At 47.9% G+C, this 23,560-nt stretch overlaps 1 protein-coding gene across 2 annotated transcripts in view; it reads right to left on the bottom strand.

The window, feature by feature from the left end:
• Positions 1–382: 382 nt before the first annotated feature.
• The window catches only part of C12H7orf57 (chromosome 12 C7orf57 homolog), a 37,076-nt gene continuing 13,898 nt past the window's right edge, over positions 383–23,560 (bottom strand). For both annotated transcript variants that reach the window (XM_066585638.1, XM_066585637.1), the window contains exons 4-8: positions 22,033–22,141; positions 16,283–16,448; positions 10,518–10,642; positions 6,659–6,780; positions 383–619 (exon numbers count right to left, since the gene is read on the bottom strand). In XM_066585638.1, the coding sequence (XP_066441735.1) occupies positions 609–619; positions 6,659–6,780; positions 10,518–10,642; positions 16,283–16,448; positions 22,033–22,141 (533 nt within the window). In that variant the 3' untranslated portion in view covers positions 383–608. The remainder of the gene's footprint in view (positions 620–6,658; positions 6,781–10,517; positions 10,643–16,282; positions 16,449–22,032; positions 22,142–23,560) is intronic.

Genomic DNA, 23,560 nt, shown 5'->3' with positions numbered 1-23,560 from the left:
TCTGCTGCAACAAGGATGCGGATATGCGATTCTGCAATAGTGCCGACAGGATGTGCAACCCTGCAATAGTGACGGCCAGCTTGAAGTTCGGCACCTTCGCTTTATAAGACGCACGGACTTCTGCCCCCACCACACACTTTGGGGGAAAAATGTGCGTCTTACGGAGCAAAAAATACAGAATATATTATTTTCGCATTGGGCAGCAGAAGATTAAGCAGACCCCAGTACATACATCACACACGTATGTGGAGCTCATGTGTGTGTGATACGGGTGTGCGGGGGACATGGATGGGATTCTAATGACCTTTATGTACCCCTTTAGTTTTATTTTCCTAACGTTGTATAAAACCTGCATGGGGAGGCAAGATAATGGAGGCAAACATCTTCCTAGAGCAGTTTTATTTGAGCGCAGAGCGAGGGAACCTGAAGGAGAAGTACATTATAAAACAATGCGGGTGGCCAACATTGTGGGATCAGCAGCGCGGCCTCAGGAGGCTTGGCTAGTAAAGTTCTCTGGTTTTCTCTAATTTTCTAAGCATCCGGTTATCCATCGGCTACGATGATATACGATGACGATATTGCAGACACGTCAGCCGCCCCTCCTTTTCTTAATCAAAACCTGCAAAACACAAATATAGTAATCGTTCAATCTTAAAGCAACTGAGCTCAAATATGTTATACAAGTCCGTAGTTATAGGTGACACATGCAGGCGAAAGCCCTGATTGGCTGACTACTAATTCTCCACCTACCCAGTGTCGTACAGACATGACATTTGGCATGGCCATTCTTCAGCTCCTAAAGAGGAAGAGTGAGGGGGTCACAACTCAATTATTCAATTCTAGGTGCAAAACTAAGTCCCTATGTAATGTAACGTCTGGGTGTCGTCAAGGGGCTGCAACTTTAATATTCAATTCTAAGCATGAAAGACTGAAAATCTGTGATACATGAGAGAGTTCTTTTCTCAGAAACCATAATATGATTTTAATGAGGAGAATCTACCTCCCCTCTCTGTGTATATACTGAGGAGAATCCACCTCACCTTTATTTGTATATACTGAGGAGAATCCACCTCACCTTTATTTGTATATACTGAGGAGAATCCACCTCACCTTTATTTGTATATACTGAGGAGAATCTAACGCTCCTCTATGTGTATACTGAGGAGAATCTACCTCCCCTCTCTGTGTATATACTGAGGAGAATCTACCTCCCCTCTCTGTGTATATACTGAGGAGAATCTACCTCCCCTCTCTGTGTATATACTGAGGAGAATCTACCTCCCCTCTCTGTGTATATACTGAGGAGAATCTACCTCCCCTCTCTGTGTATATACTGAGGAGAATCTACCTCCCCTCTCTGTGTATATACTGAGGAGAATCCACCTTACCTTTATTTGTATATACTGAGAATCTAACGCTCCTCTATGTGTATATACTGAAGAGAATCCACCTCACCTCTGTGTGTATATAATGAGGAGAATCCACCTCACCTCTCTGTGTATATACTGAGGAGAATCCACCTCACCTTTATTTGTATATACTGAGGAGAATCTAACGCTCCTCTATGTGTATATACTGAGGAGAATCTAACGCTCCTCTATGTGTATATACTGAGGAGAATCTACCTCACCTCTCTGTGTATATACTGAGGAGAATCTACCTCACCTCTCTGTGTATATACTGAGGAGAATCTACCTCACCTCTCTGTGTATATACTGAGGAGAATCTACCTCACCTCTATGTGTATATACTGAGGAGAATCTACCTCACCTCTATGTGTATATACTGAGGAGAATCTACCTCACCTCTATGTGTATATACTGAGGAGAATCTACCTCACCTCTATGTGTATATACTGAGGAGAATCTACCTCACCTCTATGTGTATATACTGAGGAGAATCTACCTCACCTCTATGTGTATATACTGAGGAGAATCTACCTCACCTCTATGTGTATATACTGAGGAGAATCTACCTCACCTCTATGTGTATATACTGAGGAGAATCTACCTCACCTCTATGTGTATATACTGAGGAGAATCTACCTCACCTCTATGTGTATATACTGAGGAGAATCTACCTCACCTCTATGTGTATATACTGAGGAGAATCTACCTCACCTCTATGTGTATATACTGAGGAGAATCTACCTCACCTCTATGTGTATATACTGAGGAGAATCCACCTCACCTCTATGTGTATACTGAGGAGAATCCACCTCACCTCTATGTGTATACTGAGGAGAATCCACCTCACCTCTATGTGTATACTGAGGAGAATCCACCTCACCTCTATGTGTATACTGAGGAGAATCTACCTCACCTCTATGTGTATACTGAGGAGAATCTACCTCACCTCTATGTGTATACTGAGGAGAATCTACCTCACCTCTATGTGTATACTGAGGAGAATCTACCTCACCTCTATGTGTATACTGAGGAGAATCTACCTCACCTCTATGTGTATACTGAGGAGAATCTACCTCACCTCTATGTGTATACTGAGAAGAATCCACTTCACTTATATGTGTATATACTGAGGGGAATCCACCTCACCTTTATTTGTATATACTGAGGAGAATCTACCTCACCTCTATGTGTATACTGAGGAGAATCTACCTCACCTCTATGTGTATACTGAGGAGAATCTACCTCACCTCTATGTGTATACTGAGGAGAATCCACCTCACCTCTATGTGTATACTGAGGAGAATCCACTTCACTTATATGTGTATATACTGAGGAGAATCCACCTCACCTTTATTTGTATATACTGAGGAGAATCTACCTCACCTCTATGTGTATACTGAGGATAATCTACCTCACCTTTATTTGTATATACTGAGGAGAATCTACCTCACCTCTATGTGTATACTGAGGAGAATCTACCTCACCTCTATGTGTATACTGAGGAGAATCCACCTCACCTTTATTTGTATATACTGAGGAGAATCTACCTCACCTCTATGTGTATACTGAGGAGAATCTACCTCACCTCTATGTGTATACTGAGGAGAATCTACCTCACCTCTATGTGTATACTGAGGAGAATCTACCTCACCTCTATGTGTATACTGAGGAGAATCTACCTCACCTCTATGTGTATACTGAGGAGAATCTACCTCACCTCTATGTGTATACTGAGGAGAATCTACCTCACCTCTATGTGTATACTGAGGAGAATCTACCTCACCTCTATGTGTATACTGAGGAGAATCCACCTCACCTCTATGTGTATACTGAGGAGAATCCACCTCACCTTTATTTGTATATACTGAGGAGAATCTACCTCACCTCTATGTGTATAGTGAGGAGAATCCACCTCACCTTTATTTGTATATACTGAGGAGAATCTATCTCACCTCTATGTGTATACTGAGGAGAATCTACCTCACCTATACGCGTATATACTGAGGAGAATCTACCTCACCTATACGCGTATATACTGAGGAGAATCTACCTCACCTATACGCGTATATACTGAGGAGAATCTACCTCACCTATACGCGTATATACTGAGGAGAATCTACCTCACCTATATGTGTATATACTGAGGAGAATCCACCTCACCTATATGTGTATATACTGAGGAGAATCCACCTCACCTTTATTTGTATATACTGAGGAGAATCTAACGCTCCTCTATGTGTATATACTGAGAAGAATCTACCTCACCTCTATGTGTGTATACTGAGGAGAATCTACCTCCCCTCTATGTGTGTATACTGAGGAGAATCTACCTCCCCTCTATGTGTATATACTGAGGAGAATCTACCTCACCTCTATGTTTATATACGGAGGAGAATCTACCTCACCTCTGTGTATATATGGAGGAGAATCTACCTCCCCTCTATGTGTATATACGGAGGAGAATCTACCTCCCCTCTATGTGTATATACTGAGGAGAATCTACCTCACCCCTATGTGTATATACTGAGGAGAATCTACCTCACCTCTATGTGTACATACTGAGGAGAATCTACCTCACCTCTATGTGTATATACTGAGGAGAATCTACCTCACCTCTATGTGTGTATACTGAGGAGAATCTACCTCACCTCTATGTGTGTACATATTTTATTCCTCAGTCCCTCTGAAGTAACTATGACTTCATAAAACTTTCCATGTGAATAACAGGTAAACACGTGGACCAACTTAAATTCGGGCAAAGCCGGGTATATCAGCTAGTATGTTCTACAAGTCTGTATTTATAGGTGACACTCGTCTATTAGCTGTAAATTCCTCAGTGCAAAGTTTAAAAAGTTTGTCATTCACATGTTAAAAGAGCCCCTCATGACTCCACCTCACTACAGGTGCAGAGATTACCTGGTATTTGTGCTACCTGAGGTTTAGTAGCACCTCATCAGCTCTTCATACACCTATTGGTGAGCCGGTAACAGACTTGTGTTATACACCGCAAGCAAACCAGATGATACGGGAGGGATGAGGCAGGAAGGGTGTCTTAGATCACCTCACACTCCCTCAGATACTGTTGATAAACTGCTGATCACCGCTCTGCACAATGTGGCTAAAAGCAGTCATGAGCGAGCACTGACTAACACAAGCCTTAGACAGTCTAATGTTTCAGAATAAGCTACAATGTATGCGTGCATGAGGTATAACACTAGGTCTAGGCATTATATGATGCATTTCCGGTATTTTCTTTATTTCCCCGCTCTGCAGCCTGTAGCGGTGACTCTCAATTCTCTTTCAACTGGTGGGAGGAGCTTGCAGTGTTCTGTAGACTGTGCACAGAGAACTGCAGATTCTGCTCTCTAGCACACACAGACATAAGATCATTGTGTAGGCCGGTGTACAGCAGGGCTGAGCTTTGGAGATGCGAATGGAGGCAGATAACTGATTCTTATTCTGTAAATAAAGAAAAACTAGAATCCGGAGTTCCCCTTTATTTGGAGCTTTCTGCAGGTAAATCCATTCCAGGCCGGCCTGTAAGGCACTTGCACACAACAGTATTTCAGTCTCTGTTTGCAATAATATCTATAAACCAGGAGCGGGACCAAAAGACGGAAGAGATGCAAATCTTTGCACTGTAGATTTTCTCTGCATGTTCCACAGCTTTCATCATTAGAAGACGTTAAGCCGTGATTCACACAGATTCCGTATCAAATCCGCAGCTAATAAGTGTCTAATCCGTTTGAATGGGAAGCCACGCCAGATATGAAGTCTGCGTCGCAGGAGAAAAACTAGAAGTGCCGCATCCTTCTGTGAAGAAGAGATCGCCCGCGGATCAGCTCTACTGAGTGGGGGTAATCTGCATGCACATTCACAGCCACCATAAAGCCAATCTGCAGTAGGAACCTCAAGGCTTCTCTGCGGGGATCCCAATTAAAATCCGTGTTGTATTTTACCCACACAAGTTTCTACCATGTGAACAACAGCAGAGGTGCCCGATTCTGTCAGCCCGCTAGATGCATGAAGGTGCCGGATTCTGTCAGCCCGCTAGATGCATGAAGGTGCCGGATTCTGTCAGCCCGCTGGATACACAAAGGTGCCGGATTCTGTCAGCCCACTAGATACACGAAGGTGCCGGATTCTGTCAGCCCACTAGATACACGAAAGTGCCGGATTCTGTCAGCCCACTAGATACACGAAGGTGCCGGATTCTGTCAGCCCACTAGATACACGAAGGTGCCGGATTCTGTCAGCCCACTAGATACACGAAGGTGCCGGATTCTGTCAGCCCGCTGGATACACAAAGGTGCCGGATTCTGTCAGCCCGCTAGATACAAGAAGGTGCCGGATTCTGTCAGCCCGCTAGATACAAGAAGGTGCCGGATTCTGTCAGCCCGCTAGATACAAGAAGGTGCCGGATTCTGTCAGCCCGCTAGATACACGAAGGTGCAGGATTCTGTCAGCCCGCTAGATACACGAAGGTGCAGGATTCTGTCAGCCCGCTAGATACACGAAGGTGCAGGATTCTGTCAGCCCGCTAGATACACGAAGGTGCAGGATTCTGTCAGCCCGCTAGATACACGAAGGTGCAGGATTCTGTCAGCCCGCTAGATACACGAAGGTGCAGGATTCTGTCAGCCCGCTAGATACACGAAGGTGCAGGATTCTGTCAGCCCGCTAGATACACGAAGGTGCAGGATTCTGTCAGCCCGCTAGATACACGAAGGTGCAGGATTCTGTCAGCCCGCTAGATACACGAAGGTGCAGGATTCTGTCAGCCCGCTAGATACACGAAGGTGCAGGATTCTGTCAGCCCGCTAGATACACGAAGGTGCAGGATTCTGTCAGCCCGCTAGATACACGAAGGTGCAGGATTCTGTCAGCCCGCTAGATACATGAAGGTGGCCTCCCGTCTGACCGAGGTGCCGCTAACAGCAGCCTCTATACGCCCTCCACGGATAGTGAGATGTAATAAGCTGGTAATTGATTTTGAGGCTTTTGGATGGATTAACAAAGCTAAATCTCCCCCCGCTTCACCAGCAGCCCGCTGACGCTGGTCATCCAGGAGTCAATAAACCTGCGTGGAGATTAGTTCTGGCTCATTAAATCAGCATATTGTAGGAAGAGTAATGGCAAGAACAGACAATGTAAGAAATGAAGGCGGTGATTTATCTGCACAGCGGGCAGGAATCTCACACAAAATGACAATGCACTGAAATGGAAATCAAGCCCATCTGCCGATTTACCTCTGGCTTTGGCCTTTTGTACGGGCCTCTTATCTTCCTCTCCGTGCTCATGATGCCATTCATCTCCATATCCGTTGCTAAGCAATTTGCCAAAGTTAACCGAGTCACTTTTGTTCCCCGACCTGCAATAAGAGGAGAAAGGGTCTTACAATTCTGCAGTTCATGTTTTGTAGGATTTGGGAGCTGGGTGCCCGGGACATGATGTACCCACCGCTGATGTACACCAACCTGCCACCACAACACCTTCTCTTCATTACTAAATGGAACTTTTGCTAGAAAGTATTTTGATATCTTTTTAAGTTTCACACCAGCCTCACATGGGCGGACGTAGATGAGCATCGCGGCCTGGCCGTCGGTCTGCTGACCTAAACGCGCCTCATTAAAGGACTCTATGATGCTGTCAGTTCGGGTCAGTATATCTGCGGTTAGACTGGGGTGGTTGCCCATACTTCAATTACGCCTTTTTGAGACTGGCCTTAAAAATTTTTCCCACAAGCCAGATGGTGCCGCTTCCGTGTTGTGCCTTGAACTTTACACATTTTACAATTAAGTTTTTGGTCACATGACTTTCACAAATGCTTTCAACTTGTTTCACTTGTAGAAGCTGTGTGACTAAAAAGGCAAAATAGGGATAAACATAGTCCAGTGCCTACTGCGGCTAGCTGCAGGGGGCGGTCACAGCACCATTGTCAGCAAGGAGGAAAAGGTTTGGGTTTTCTTTGGATCCCCTCCGTGCCTCCAGCCGGAGATACTGGCGGAGAGTAGTGGTCCTATGACAAGGAGTCATGCTCCTCCCTCTCTAGTACAGAAACATCACTGATTGGTGGAGCAGCATCGGGGCTTTATCTACTGCTCCAAGCACAGAGCACCGAGGAAGACTCAGGAGGGGTGTAAGCTGCAAATACAACAATTCTTGAACAAGAATCAGTATTTATTTCCATATGGTACCTTTGGCCCTAATGACATTGGATACTCTCCATGGCATACTTTCTACTAACATCTAATACACTTCAGCTGGTATTTCCCTCCATTCATCCTGCAATCACCAGACAAGTTCTCTCCAAGAAGATGGACGCTGCTCATATTTCTGACCTGAAGCTCCAGTTCACCCCAAAGATGTTCAGTAGGTTCAGGTTGGGACTCTGTGCAGCCGGTCCAATCATGGAACATCCATATCCTCAAACCAACGTAAAACCGCGAGGGATTTCTGACGAGGCACATTGTTTTGTTGGCCGACCATTCCCAGAGTATTGCCACATTGTCGGCAGCACACTGTTGTCTAGAACAGCGTTTCTCAAGCTTTACAGCCTTAGGACACCCCTGAGAAGAAAATTTTACCGAGGGGCACCCCTAACAAAAAAGGGGGGTGGTGAGGGGCGTGGCTAAAGGCCTACGATTGTATCTCCGATATTCCAGGCCCCGGGGCGGCCCCTAGTGGCCACTTTCACATCACCCAAGCAGCGGCACAGCGCTTACTAGAAGCCAATATGTTCCTGGTGCAGGAGGGACAGAAGGTGCGAAGACTTCGGAGGTGAGAGGGACTGCGTTAACCTCTGAAATCAGCTACAGAAGCGCAGCTGCCTTGGAGTCATCATCCACGCCGACGGTGCGCATTCTGACTGTGTGTTGCGAAAATGCTACAGATTTTTCCGCTATGGAAAACCCGCTGCAAGTAAACATACGTTAAACCCGAGTCTGTGGCAGATCAGTAGCAGAAAGTCGCCTCCAGACCCGCGCCATTTGGTTTTGCCGTGGGTCTCATCATGTACTCCTGTGTGGGCCGCTTTCACACGAACACCTACATGCGCAAAAATCACGCCCGTAAAAAACTCGCAGCTATTAGAACTTACGGATTCCTATGGGAACGTTCAGATGAAGGAATTTCAGATGCGCAAAAGACACCTGAACGTTCCCGTATTAAACCATTGGTTCTAATAGCTGCGAGTTTTCTATGTGCGTAATTTTTGTGCACATGAGTCCCCATGTGAAAGCGGCCCAAGGGTGAACGCGATATTGCACCGAGAAACTCAGCCAATATTGTGCCCGCCAACACCTCCTCATCACTTCTGTGATCTTCCAGCGCATCTTTCAGGTTCCTTAGAGGATCGGCAGGTGTTTTCCACATCGCATGGCACTCGCGTGGTTGTTGCACGCCGTGCAATGTGTTTTCCTGTCCCATTGAAAACAATGGGAGACGCGTTCCAAAGAATGCGAAAATATAGGACATGCTGTGATTTAGATTTATTTCCTCGGGAAAACATGGCTCATGTATACGACTCCAATCAAAAGAATGGGGTTCATATTTACGCAACTTCTGCAAGTCCCACAATGCACAAATCTCACGCAAGTTTCTCGGCTGTGTGAAACTGGCCTAAAGGGGTTTCCAAGCCAGCGCCCGCGGGGATGTACTGCAGTTGGAGCAGGAACCGGGGCTCGTAATTGCAGGCACAGCTACCATTGATTTCAACCATGGCACCACAGTTGGGAATCCCTGGTCCAGAATGTTAAGGTCCACCTCCATGTAAGTGATCATGCCATTACAACCTAAGAGCCGAGACCATGCCACATATTGCATCCCCAGACCATGAAGGAATCTCCGTTGTACTTAGCTGCTGGCACAACACACTCAGGAAGAGCGCGTTCACGAGGCGTCCTCCATACTCAGGTACCACCATCTGATCTCAAGATGGAGACAAGCGATCCATCACTCCATAGAACGTTCTCCATCGTTCAACTGTTCAATGATGATGATCTTTGCACCACTGTAGACAGACCAATGCATCTTCCCTGAGAGAACCAGAGGTTTGCAGGATGATTGGAGGGAAATACCAACTGAAGCGTATCAGATGTTAATAGAAAGTATGCCACGGAGACCATCTGATATCATTAGGGCCAAAGGAGCCCCACTAAGTATTACCATAGGCCAATAAATACTACATTTGATTCTTGCTGAGGTATCCTATTACTACATTTGGTAGGATATCTAATATCCATCTATTTCATATCTCTCTCTACATATAAAAGGATACATAATGGTTACCACCACAACCATAATGATTTGTGCCATAGAACTAACGTGATATTCATCGGGCGCAGTGAATGCCAGAATATAAAACGGACTAAAAACTGCATCACAAAACGCCAGCAGTTGGCGGTAAAAACATTTGGATTTCTGTGGCATTTTTGAAGTGCAGTTACCTCCCACATCCCAGACCCCGCAGGCTGGCTGTGTGCCACATGGAGAAACTATGTGCAGGTTGCCATGTGATTCTGACTGCACGGCTTCTACAGGTGAAGCACGCTGAAAGAATTAGTTTCGGCTGTGAAGGTATTGTGGCCAAACTTCATTCCGTTGAACCCGCATCTCCAAAAGCAAAGTTCTAATATGCAGCAAAGTAGCAGTTCTGTTCCCCTGCGTTTCCATGGCTACAAATCGCAACAGAAAATGGATGATGTGAGGCGACAGCTGAGATATGTTTCCACGCTGGATGAGAGTTGGGGAATCGTTCCTCCTGGCGCCCTGCAGGTCACCGCAGTGTTTAAAGGTTTAGTTCTTAAGACATGCATGTTGGAAGTTTCGAGCCTCTTCGGACTCGTCTGTCCACCACAACAGCTATTGGTTGGCTTCGTTTACTCCAAGATTTGGTAGCAACATTTGGGCACACATTGTTGTATATGAAACCACACAATCTTTCTGCTAAAGTACACCCGCTTGTTGGCAGAGCTGCAAAGTGTCTAAGACACAGTATAAATGTAGCAGAAGGCGCCGGCAGCACTTTTCTTTGGTGTAAAGTGGGACAGAAATCGGGTGCATTCAAAGCTCCTCAAAAATGTTTTTCTATAGCAGCTCTATACTTACACGGGTGGGAAAAAAACCTTCTTCCCAAACTTGTCCCCCTTGGCTCTTGTGGAAGGAGGTCCTTTCCCAGATGTACTTACAGGATTCTCATTCATAAACTTTGGATTTATTGCTGGCAGCTTAACCTGTATAAAAACACACAAATATATAAAAGTGCAGTAACAGACGTGATGCAGACACTAGGAGGGGGCCCACAGCTAAACCTCAGAGGGCTCTGGGCATCTTGTTAAGCTTGGACGTTGGCATGGGTAGACGCTGCACTGGGCGGCTCATAGATGATTGGCGTGACGGTAGCAGAGCAATCATAGCGCTAGTCCCGAATTACGGAAAGCTGGACCCCTTTGAGGAGGTAGTAAGGGTCCGGTCGGAACAAGCTCCACTGTTTCAGTATATGCATTATAAGTCCTACATGCTCATTGGGAACTGAACTACTGGAAGCGGACAGGACATACAATGAGCCATAAAGACTGCAAGTAAACCAGAAGGAAAGATACATCATCAGTAATTAAATCCCATCTGCCACAGCTGATAGGACGCACGCCTGCTAGTTATGGACTTTGGGAGTCTTTTGGACTCATATACCCCTTTTCCCAAGCAGAAGGCATTTTAATGCACATCGATAATGTGAGAATCTGCAGCATCCTCAGTGCCAAGATCCGGTGACTGAAGGGTTGTAGAACCGCCAGGTTCTGATGACATTTCCTGTTCACATAGTCACATAATACTATTCCTGCTCTTCACGTGTCAGCAATACATCTGACAGGAATCAGAAGGGGATATCCTGTCCTCCGATCTCAGCGGTGCAGCCTCAGGGCTCCCTCGCACGGATGATTGTGTCCCGTGTAAATTACGTAGTACACAGCAAACACACATCAATTGGCTTTTAGTGTCACGTAATATGCGCATAATACATGGGACACGTAAGCCCACGTGCCTGTCATAGTATAATGTGCACTAAACGCCATGTTTAAATGTTCTGCTGTCCTTTTGTCTCCTTTTTTATGTAAAATTGCCCAATTATCTTAGCGACAGATTAAAATCACCTGCAGGTGGCGCTGCTGGACCTGCGCACACAGAGACATCCAGCATTAGCGCCTCCTCTCAGTACAAGTTCCAATTATTCCTTCTCCCCAGCATTTCTAGTCCAGCTGTCAGGGAGATACTTGGCTGCAGAGCTCTGAGGTGGGAGCACACGAGGGGGACGGGGAGTTTTGGACAGGAGGTTCTCTTTCCTTGTTAGATTTTATTTTTTCTATTACATTTGTTAATATTAACTGCAAAGTAGCCCAAAGCTGAATCCGCATCGCTCATCGCTCATCGCTCATCACTCAATCATTGCATTTTAAATGCCACACATGAGTGCTATATGAAGTGGCCAGGTTGGCCGTCACTATTAAGGTTTGTGTTGTATCTGGCATAAGAACTTTTGTAATATAATCTCAATACTTAATGCCTTGGTTTGGACAACAGCTTGCTTTACTTATATAGCACTTTTGAAGCGCACCTGAGTTTTCAACAAGTTTTTTAAAGTAAAGCAGCTTCACTTTAGCTGCTCAATTGCTCCCTGTTTCATGTCTTGGCTTTCCCCATTTTTCTGTTCTACTGTTTGCATCCTATTTTCAGCAAAGGGGCATGTAGCAACCCTAGCATTTTGCCAGTAGTTCACTGTCCTGTATTTCCTTGCCCTGGCTTCCCATGCTGCATTGTGCAGTCTGTGGTCCAATGAATGCCTACACCTCTGCTTTCCCAGGATGACTCAGGCATTCTGGCCAAATGATGAGTAAATTCAATATAATGTGCATACACACACACACCAGCACCCCTTTCCCCCAGGATAAAAATGGTGTATTCCTAAAAAATGATGTTGAGAAGGCTGAACGTTTAAGGTCCTATTTTGTATCAGAAAGCAAACGTTGTCCCTATCTTCAAAAAAGGGAAGAAGGTGGATCCAGGAAACTACAGGCCTGTGAGCCTGACTTCTAGACTGGGATAGATCTTTGAACAAATTATTAAACAGCATGTATGCAAGTACTTGGATAAATATGGAGTAATTAACCAGAGCCAGCATGGGTATGTAACAAACAAGTCATGCCAGATGAATCTAATTTCCTTCTATGATAGTATCACTGACTGGGTTGATCAGCAAAATGCGGTGGATATAGTGTATTGTGACATTAGTAAAGCATTTGACAAAGTATCTCACACCATACTTATTGAAAAAATGACCAGATATGGGATTGACAAGGCGACTGTTAGGTGGATTCACAACTGGCTGAGTGATCGTACTCAAAGAGTGGTCATAAATGGCTGCACATCCAAGTGGAAGAATGTATCAAGTGGGGACCACAAGGCTCTGTCCTAGGCCCAGTGTTGGTCAACATTTTTATACATGATAAAGATGAGGGAATTGAGAGGAAAATGGTCAAATTTGCCAACGACACAAAGCTAGGAGGGATAGCCAATATTAGCGAAGAGAAGAAGGAGTATTCAAAAAGATCTAGACAAACTTGAAGAGTGGGTGGCAACCAACAAAATGGTATGTAAGAGGGAGAAATGCAAAGTCCTACATCTGTGCAAGAAAAATGAAAAAAGCATATACAGAATGACAGGAATTGGGCTAAGCTGCAGCACATGTGAAAAAGACTTGGGTATACTAATAAATCATAGACTGAACATGAGTCAATAATGTGATGCAGCAGCCAAAAAGGCAAACACAATTCTGGGATGTATTAAGAGAAGCATAGAGTCTAGATCACGTGAGGTCATTATCCCCCTCTACTCTTTCTTAGTCAGACCTCCTCTGGAATACTGGGTCTAGTTCTGGGCACCCGACTTTAAAAAAGACATAGACAAACTGGAGAAGAGTTACTAGTATGATGAGCGGTTGGCAAATCATGTCCTATGAGGAACGGTTAAAGGATCTGGGAATGTTTAGCTTGCAGAAGAGAAGGCTGAGAGGAGACCTAATAGCTGCCTACAAATATCTGAGGGGCTGTCACAGTGCAGAGGGATCAGCCCTATTCTCATCTGCACAAGGAAAGACTAGAGGCAATGGGATGAAACAAAAAGGGAGGAGACACAGATTAGACATTAGACGGTGAGGGGGATCAATGAGTGGAACAGGTTGGCACGGGAGGTGGGGAGTTCTCCTTCAATGGAAGTCTTCAGAGGCTAGACAGACATCTGTCTGGGATGATTTAATGATCCTGTATTGAGCAGGGGGTTTGACCCGATGACCCTGGAGGTCCCTTCCAACCTCTATGATTGTGGAGATTGTTATCACAGTGTCTGTAGATCTGTCAGCCTGCAGCCTCTGATTGCATGGGAGTGCCCCTGTGGAGACAGCTGCTCCTCCTATTGCTAAGAGAACGACCCTGGGTCCAACTAACTACAAAAGCTCTGTACATAATGACAAAGTGAATCGCAGAGGAGCTGGAAGGGTGAACCCTAATGGAAGCCACTACAAATGTGATTTACAGAGGTAAAGGAACACAATTTTTTATGCAAGTATATTACAGAAATGATGAGATGAACACAGGCTAGTAGATGAGCAGATGTCTGAAAAGTAAGTGCCCCTTTAGGCTTTCATCATCATTGGGTCTTGGATGAAAGAAAGACTTATTTTTTGTAAATCCAACGCTAATTTTGGCTAAAATAAAAAAAATGCTTGAAAAAAGCACCAAAGTGGCCCTCTTAACAAAGCGACATATAGTGTGCTGCATTTTTGGCTGTTAGGAAGGAAGGAGGATATTTGTAGACGTATGTGTAATAAATGTGATATTAAAAATGTATGAAAATCCCCGTATTCTGCATCCTGAAAGCAAACAGATGCCGGGCGATGTCCCTACGGCCTCCCAGAAGAGCGAATCCCGTTAGTATCTATTTACCGTCACTGCATGAATCCCACAGTAAAGTTTTCACTTTGCCACATTTGGACTTGAGTGCGGCCGTATGATTTGTAGTCTTCCTGTTTTCAAACCTACTTCCTATGGTGAACTCAGATTGTTGTCTACAGATGCTGATGACGGCTCTGCAATCGTTGGACACCGCATGCATCCGATTGGGACATGATACATCCTGCAAGCGTCTTACAACAGAAATACAACAATCTGCCGAGAGCCCCGAGGAGGCCTTAGTAAATGTTGTGTTGACATCAGAGGTTGGTTCTGCCAGGCATCCAGTGAACGCTGTAAGAGCCGCTATGGACTCTCTGTAGCACAATGGGCCTTCCTGGGAACCAACAGCATGCGGCGTGCGTAGACGAAGCTGGAGTAATGTGTTGTGCCTAGGGCAGGTCTTGGGGTGGCAGTGATGGCACACGGATGCCGAGAACACCAAAGGCATCTTCACATGTAGCCGAAAATCCTGCAGCAAAATCCGGTCCCAATCGGCACCATTGGTGCAGATTATTACTCAAAACCTTTTGAGCGGCACATTTTTGTCCCACTAGGGAACAGGACCGTGCCTATTGGGGCCTCATTTAGTCTTACTTTCGGTATAGCCGGATAGTCTACGGTAACATGCAGTAGGAGAGGTGAGAGGTGCATCAGCACTACTGCAATGGAAAAGTGGCAGAGTTTAATATATAAAAAGACCTCCAGAAAGAGAGCGCTGGAGTTTAACTGGTGACTGCTAGTCTCTCCTTACATTCATCGGTGTCTGCAGTACAGCCAGCAGCTGGTAAGTTGGCCAGTCATGTTTTACCTAAAGGGGTTGTACCACAAAACAAAGTAGTCCCTATATACAGTAGAAGGGATAACTAGCTAATTGTGGGGGGGTCTGACTGCCGAGACCCTCACAGATTCTGAGATCGGGAGTTCCGAAGGTCTCCGCATGAATGGAGGGGCTGTTGAGCATGAGCATTGCTGTGCCACTCACTTTAATAGGACTGCCGAGGATAGCGGAGTTCAAGCATTAGGGCATCTCTGGAAGTCTAATTGCAATTAATGGAGCGGCAGTGAGCATGCTTGACCGCCACTGCATTAATGGGGCAGATCTTTGAGACCCCCATTCTCAGCATCTGTGAGGGTCCCAGCATTCAGACCCCCACGCACAAACCACACATCTGCCATCCTGTGGATAAGGAATCACTTAGTTTTGTGGGACAACCCCTATACACTATTTGCTGGACCCGAGCCCTACATTGAATTAGGCTGTTCACATGAAAGGCCGGTTCCACACTCTGTGCACGAGATGCGGAACCTGCACCAAAGTTCAACAACTAAGTACTGTACAACGTTAGTGAATGGGGTTTAAGAAATCCCTCACTCCAGACAAGGAGGTGGATATGTCAAGAGAAATAGAGCGGTCTATACAGCCAACACCCTTAGTCTGATCCCGTCAGCGCTCTGCAACTCCAGGCTGCAGCTGCCTCCCACGGCCTTCTTGCCCTGCCCACCCCACCCCACACATCATACTGTTCGTGCACAGAGCAGTCCTTCAGGTAATTCTCCCTGGTTGCTGGTCCAAAAGCAGGAAGGGGCAGCACAAATTGAGGAAAGCTCCCACTAGTGCCAGTATCATGTGCACGGCAGCAGGAGTGGAAAGAGCAAACGGCTGTGCAGTACAGCTTCAGAGCGCAGAGTGCTGTCGTATTGGCAGCAATGTGCAGTTATTTCCTGTGGTGCCAAGAACAGAACGTGGACAAAGTATTCTTGGAACTTGCTTTGCGGAGCCTAACTGCCTCCAGCATCACCTCCAGGGGAACACATTGCAGACCCCACGTCAATAGTCACGAAATGACATAAAGCTACCCGATCCATTACCTTTATGTCACAGTGATTCTCCTTCTCGTTTTCCTCCTGATCACGCTGCCAAATTGTTTTCTGGTCAAAATCAAACGGGCCTCTTCTCAACTCATATTTCTGGTCGTTGCTCTCCTCACTAAACTCCTCATGGATCATGTAGTCCGGAACGTTTCTTAAAGGGGCGCTGACAAGGTGAAGCAGAACGGATACAATTTACATCACTTGTTTCATACATCAGTAGTAAACGCGAAGATGATACACTTGGTTATGTAAAGGCCTCTTTCTCCACTTGCTAGCCACTTCTCCCCACCCCCTTTGCAATGATCATTCACCATAAAAAATCCATACACAGAAGTCCATAGACTGAGAGATGAGGTTACAGCTGCAGCCGCTAGAAGTTTATGGAGAGCAAGGAAAGGAAGCAGAGAGGCTGCTGAAGGAAGTGGCAGAGAGACACAGCTGCAGCTTCTTAGTAAGTTACTACAGTGCTGGACACACAGCTCCATTGCTCAGTACTGCTGTGTAATGTCCTCCATGCTGCTGAGGGTGTGCTATGAAGAGATAGGCGAGAAGGATCTCTATGTGTGCTGAGTATGGGAGACATCAGAGCAGCTCGTGTACACTCACCAGCTCAGGGAAAACAATCAGAAATTGAAACTACAGGAGGAAAGCTGCTAAAAAATGCAAGGTACAAGTTATATAATGGCCAGTATTATTCCTCATGTATGCAAACAACTTATTCTGAAAAGGAAGGAAGGAAGGAAGGAAGGAAGGAAGGAAGGAAGGAAGGAAGGAAGGAAGGAAGGAAGGAAGGAAGGAAGGAAGGAAGGAAGGAAGGAAGGAAGGAAGGAAGGAAGGAAGGAAGGAAGGAAGGAAGGAAGGAAGGAAGGAAGGAAGGAAGGAAGGAAGGAAGGAAGGAAGGAAGGAAGGAAGGAAGGAAGGAAGGAAGATGCTGTACTCCCATTTACTCCAATGGGAATCACAAAAATGGCGTAAGGCTGCTGCCGTTTCCAACGCCGTGGTCAGGAACAGCTGCGGGTTTCTCATCTCACCCACTAAGTTTTAAGATGAGAACACTCCTTAAAAAAATCCAGCCTGGGGATGAAATTGAATCCAGACTGCTAGCATCATAGGCAAGTGATCTGCCCTATCTGCACCTGCTACATCAATGGCATACTCCGTACTTAGAATTACTGGAAGTTGGTCAGAAGAGAAACAAACTTCTTAGCTGGGTATCTACCACCAGACGTCATCCACGGCAGCCAGGTATCTACCACCAGACGTCATCCACGGCAGCCAGGTATCTACCACCAGACGTCATCCACGGCAGCCAGGTATCTACCACCAGACGTCATCCACGGCAGCCAGGTATCTACCACCAGACGTCATCCACGGCAGCCAGGTATCTACCACCAGACGTCATCCAGGTATCTACCACCAGACGTCATCCAGGTATCTACCACCAGACGTCATCCACGGCAGCCAGGTATCTACCACCAGACGTCATCCACGGCAGCCAGGTATCTACCACCAGACGTCATCCACGGCAGCCAGATCTCTACCACCAGACGTCATCCACGGCAGCCAGATCTCTACCACCAGACGTCATCCACGGCAGCCAGATCTCTACCACCAGACATCATCCACGGCAGCCAGATCTCTACCACCAGACGTCATCCACGGCAGCCAGATCTCTACCACCAGACGTCATCCACGGCAGCCAGATCTCTACCACCAGACGTCATCCACGGCAGCCAGATCTCTACCTCCAGACGTCATCCACGGCAGCCAGATCTCTACCACCAGACCTCATCCACGGCAGCCAGATATCTACCACCAAACCTCATCCACGGCAGACAGATCCCTACCACCAGACCTCATCCACCGCAGACAGATATCTACCACCAGACCTCATCCACGGCAAACAGATCTCTACCACCAGATCTCATCCACGGCAGCCAGATCTCTACCACCAGACGTCATTCACGGCAGCCAGATCTCTACCTCCAGACGTCATCCACGGCAGCCAGATCTCTACCATTGACGTCATCCGCGGCAGCCAGATCTCTACCACTAGACCTCATCCACGGCAGCCAGATCTCTACCACCAGACCTCATCTACGGCAGCCAGATCTCTACCACCAGAACTCATCTACGGCAGCCAGATCTCTACCACCAGAACTCATCTACGGCAGCCAGATCTCTACCACCAGACCTCATCCACGGCAAACAGATCTCTACCACCAGATCTCATCCACGGCAGCCAGATCCCTACCACCAGACCTCATCCACGGCAGCCAGATCTCTACCACCAGACCTCATCCACGGCAGCCAGATCTCTACCACCAGACCTCATCCACGGCAGCCAGATCTCTACCACCAGACCTCATCCACGGCAGCCAGATCTCTACCACCAGACCTCATCCACGGCAGCCAGATCTCTACCACCAGACCTCATCCACGGCAGCCAGATCTCTACCACCAGACCTCATCCACGGCAGCCAGATCTCTACCACCAGACCTCATCCACGGCAGCCAGATCTCTACCACCAGACCTCATCCACGGCAGCCAGATCTCTACCACCAGACCTTATCCACGGCAGCCAGATCTCTACCACCAGACCTCATCCACGGCAGCCAGATCTCTACCACCAGACCTCATCCACGGCAGCCAGATCTCTACCACCAAACCTCATCCACGGCAGCCAGATCTCTACCACCAGACCTACAGAAGTTACACACTTACCCCCTCCGGTGCTGGCGTCCAAGTCTGCATGGCGCCGACCGAAGCTTTCTTCTCCTTCCATTAGACGCGCTTGCGCAGTCCGCTCTTCTGTTCTGTTGAATGGGGCCGCTCCGGCGCGCTCGCGCCGCACTGGTCTTCTGCGCATGCGGGGATGCCAACACCAGAGGGGGTAAGTGTATAACTTCTGTATGGCCAATATTTAATGCACGATGTATATTACAAAGTGCATTAATATGGCCATACAGAAGTGTATAACCCCACTTGCTTTCACGGGGCAACCCCTTTAAAGCTACAGACTCCTGTGAAGCCCGATGTAATAACAGCATCTACGGCAGCCGTAGTGCTGAATGCTTCTGCGTACCTCCCCACTGATGTCACTCTCCTAGCACCTCTAACTATTCTTCGGGGCTTCTTCTGTATCGGCAGGATCGGTGGGGGACGGGATCGCCGTGTTCATTGCCATGTGCAGTGGATGTAAGACGTCTTCACACCCCGGTATAATGCCAGGTTTGGTCATGTTAAAAAAAAAAATCTGACAAACATAAATGATTTCAGATTAAGTTACAGATCGAATCCCATTGAAGATCCGTGGGTGGCCTGAAGAGGGCGCTACACACAAGATGTCCTCGCCATCTGACAGATTTGGAGAGTTTTTGCAAGGATGAGTGGGTAAAGACTGCCAAGTCAAGATGTGCCACGTTGATAGACAACTACCCAAAAGACTGAATGTGGCCATAAAGCCAAAGGGGGCACCAACACTAGTTTTAGGGTGTGTATAGTTATGCAATCACATTTTAGTTTTGTTCTTCTTCCACCCTAAATGATTCCAGTTTGTCTTTCAATGGATTTGTACAGCTAGCGGGTCACACGGACAGAAATGTAAAATGATGCATCTTACCGGGTGTGCAGACTTTTATATTCACTGTATTGCATTCCCTTCTAATGGTTTGTTGCTCTGCTATTTACTCCCTGATGGATTGGTCTCTGCTCAGGGTGATTGTGTTCTGTGCTCCTACGAGGATACCAGGTAAACATTTGTATTCTTGTGCGTCTGACATTATCTCGCGCCCCTTCTATATTGTAGACGCTCTTTACAATGTTGTCCTATTATTATGTGCTCCACCATTGTAACCGCTGAGCGCTGCAGAACATCTTGGCGTTACGTAAATAGATTTTATTATTACTACCCGGCATTTGGTGGTTTATATTATATTGTGTATTATCTTCATTTATTTTGTTTTCTGATCTTCTGTTTTGCTTTTTGCTGCTAGTGTTTGATAAAATGTCTGTATGGACTGAAACCTCACGTTGTCAACCCAGTAAAACCGACACAGCTTGAACCACATTGTTCCTCGTTTTGGGATGAGACTCCAGCTCCCCCCTTACTGACACACAAGCAGTCAAGCATTTCATTCTATTTTTAAGAACTTTCAGTAATTTGTTTTTTTACATTTTTGATGTCACTATGCATAGTTAAAAAATCTTAAAATCCTGCAGTTTTCCCACCGACCACTAGGCCTAATAATAGTCTGAGCTTTCCTGTCCTGTAGAGAAAACTTTTCAGCAATTTTCTCATTATCATGGATTACAGTGAGAGGTGACACCTATACGTAAATAACTCAGGAGCTACCATTCACAATAGGTGATGTCACAGCTCACCTCCTCCCCCTCCCTATACACATCCCTCCCCCTCCCCCGTCCATTGTGTGTGAACAGCCCATGATTTCGGCTATAAAAATATCCCAGCTCAGACAAGATGCCCACCCTCCACCCGGGTCGCGCACGGACAGGTCGGCCGCCCCCGTGGTCGCGCACGGACAGGTCGGCCGCCCCCCGTGGTCGCGCACGGACAGGTCGGCCGCCCCCCGTGGTCGCGCACGGACAGGTCGGCCGCCCCCCGTGGTCGCGCACGGACAGGTCGGCCGCCCCCCGTGGTCGCGCACGGACAGGTCGGCCGCCCCCCGTGGTCGCGCACGGACAGGTCGGCCGCCCCCCGTGGTCGCGCACGGACAGGTCGGCCGCCCCCCGTGGTCGCGCACGGACAGGTCGGCCGCCCCCCGTGGTCGCGCACGGACAGGTCGGCCGCCCCCCGTGGTCGCGCACGGACAGGTCGGCCGCCCCCCGTGGTCGCGCACGGACAGGTCGGCCGCCCCCCGTGGTCGCGCACGGACAGGTCGGCCGCCCCCCGTGGTCGCGCACGGACAGGTCGGCCGCCCCCCGTGGTCGCGCACGGACAGGTCGGCCGCCCCCCGTGGTCGCGCACGGACAGGTCGGCCGCCCCCGTGGTCGCGCACGGACAGGTCGGCCGCCCCCCGTGGTCGCGCACGGACAGGTCGGCCGCCCCCCGTGGTCGCGCACGGACAGGTCGGCCGCCCCCCGTGGTCGCGCACGGACAGGTCGGCCGCCCCCCGTGGTCGCGCACGGACAGGTCGGCCGCCCCCCGTGGTCGCGCACGGACAGGTCGGCCGCCCCCCGTGGTCGCGCACGGACAGGTCGGCCGCCCCCCGTGGTCGCGCACGGACAGGTCGGCCGCCCCCCGTGGTCGCGCACGGACAGGTCGGCCGCCCCCCGTGGTCGCGCACGGACAGGTCGGCCGCCCCCCGTGGTCGCGCACGGACAGGTCGGCCGCCCCCCGTGGTCGCGCACGGACAGGTCGGCCGCCCCCGCGGCCGCGCACGGACAGGTCGGCCGCCCCCGCGGCCGCGCACGGACAGGTCGGCCGCCCCCGCGGCCGCGCACGGACAGGTCGGCCGCCCCCGCGGTCGCGCACGGACAGGTCGGCCGCCCCCGTGGTCGCGCACGGACAGCAGAATTTAAAAAATCTACAATCAGAAAATAAAGACTGATTAATAAAATAGACATTTTTTTTTAACTATCAGGTTTCAATCAGTATAAAGCCATAGAGGCGATCCGTCCCCTTCGGTATAGTTAGACCACACGCAGCCATCATCAGAGCTTATTGTTGATCACCAACAGGTGTGACTTCTGCATACTGGACCACGGCAATGTAGGAAGCACTTACACGGCCGATTCTGCTGGTGTGGTGGTGGCCTCGTGGCTGTACCAGTCCGGAGGAGCGTACGACATCGGCTGGGCTTTCTTCGGAGCCGGATCCATATGCTTCAGCAGGTCTGAAAATACAAATTATTGCAGCAGAATAAGAATATTCGCTTTACGTCTTATGCTTCCTGCAGATGTTATACTTTTACTTAACCCCTTTACGACCACCCACACATCTATTGACGGCAACCGTTAAGTAGCTTCATTTTCTTTTAACTGCCTGCGACCTGCTCAAAGAGAAACCTCCAATCCCCGCTGCTTAACCCTTTACATGCCGCAGTTCGTTTGAAGGCTATAAAGCGATTCTCCAGTTTCGGGATACAATGTACCACCCGACCCTTCCGGTTCCAAAACTGCAGGCTCATGTTAATGTATAGAAAAAGCTCCAGAGAGGAAGACAGATGAGCCGGTAAGAAGAGGTGGAGAGTAAAGAGTGAAGGGGCTTGGGAGAAGTGAAGTAGTTTCAGGGCTAGGCAAGCCATTGAGAACGCACGGTTTTTGTTTTCAGAGTGATGAAGCAGAAGATGATTAAGGGTTTTGCTAATTACCTTCAGCTCACATAATTCTGCTGTCCCCTAAGAGCTGCACTTAGATGGACCGGGACAGAGGAGACCTCTGGGCTTAAATGATACAACCTAGATTTCAGAAGAAGTGCTACCAGATGTGAACGAGTAGGAGGAACATGCGGGCTAATCAGTGCTTAATCAGAGATGACAAGAGATAAAAGTGAAATGGGGTTGTATGTTGTAGTTGTGGGTCAGATGGCTTACATTTACCATTTCCAAAAAAAACCTGGGCCGCTGTGTAAAATTGCAGATAAATGTAAAGAAAAAAAGGCTACAATGATTTGGAGATCTCATCTAACCACATATTACTAACTTTATAACTTAGAACGGATGTCAATCAAAACAAGTAACTCATTTAAAAATTGTTGGCAACAACACATCTCACAAAAATTGGGGCGGGCCCATGTCGGCCGTTGTGCGGCATCCCCTCTTGGTTTACAACAGTCAATTGCTGGAGTTGTGGGATAGAATGTTGTCCCATTCTTGTCCGATGTAGGATTCTATCAGCTCAGCGCTCCTCAGTCGTCCTTGCCGAATCTTTAGTACCACTATGTGCCAAGTGTTTTCTATTGGTGAAAGGTCTGGACTGCAGGCGGACGGTTCACCCCGGACTCTTCTCCTGTGAAGCCATGCTGTTATGATGAATGTAGTATATGGTGGAAGGTCTGGACTGCAGGCAGACGGTTCACTCCGGACTCTTCTCCTGTGAAGCTGTTGTGATGGATGTAGTATGTGGTGGAAGGGCTGGACTGCAGGCGGCTGGTTCACCCCGAACTCTTCTCCTGTGGAGCCATGCTATTCTGATGGATGCAGTATATGGTAGAAGGTCCGGACTGCAGGTGGCCGGTTCACCTCGGACTCTTCTCCTGTGAAGCCATGCTGTTATGATGGATGTAGTATATGGTGGAAGGTCCGGACTGCAGG

This window comes from Eleutherodactylus coqui, chromosome 12 (genome assembly GCF_035609145.1).
Source record: "Eleutherodactylus coqui strain aEleCoq1 chromosome 12, aEleCoq1.hap1, whole genome shotgun sequence".
NCBI classification, from domain to species: domain Eukaryota; kingdom Metazoa; phylum Chordata; class Amphibia; order Anura; family Eleutherodactylidae; genus Eleutherodactylus; species Eleutherodactylus coqui.
The sequence above is the reverse complement of the archived record's forward strand: the minus strand, read 5'-3'. Positions and strand labels throughout refer to the sequence as shown.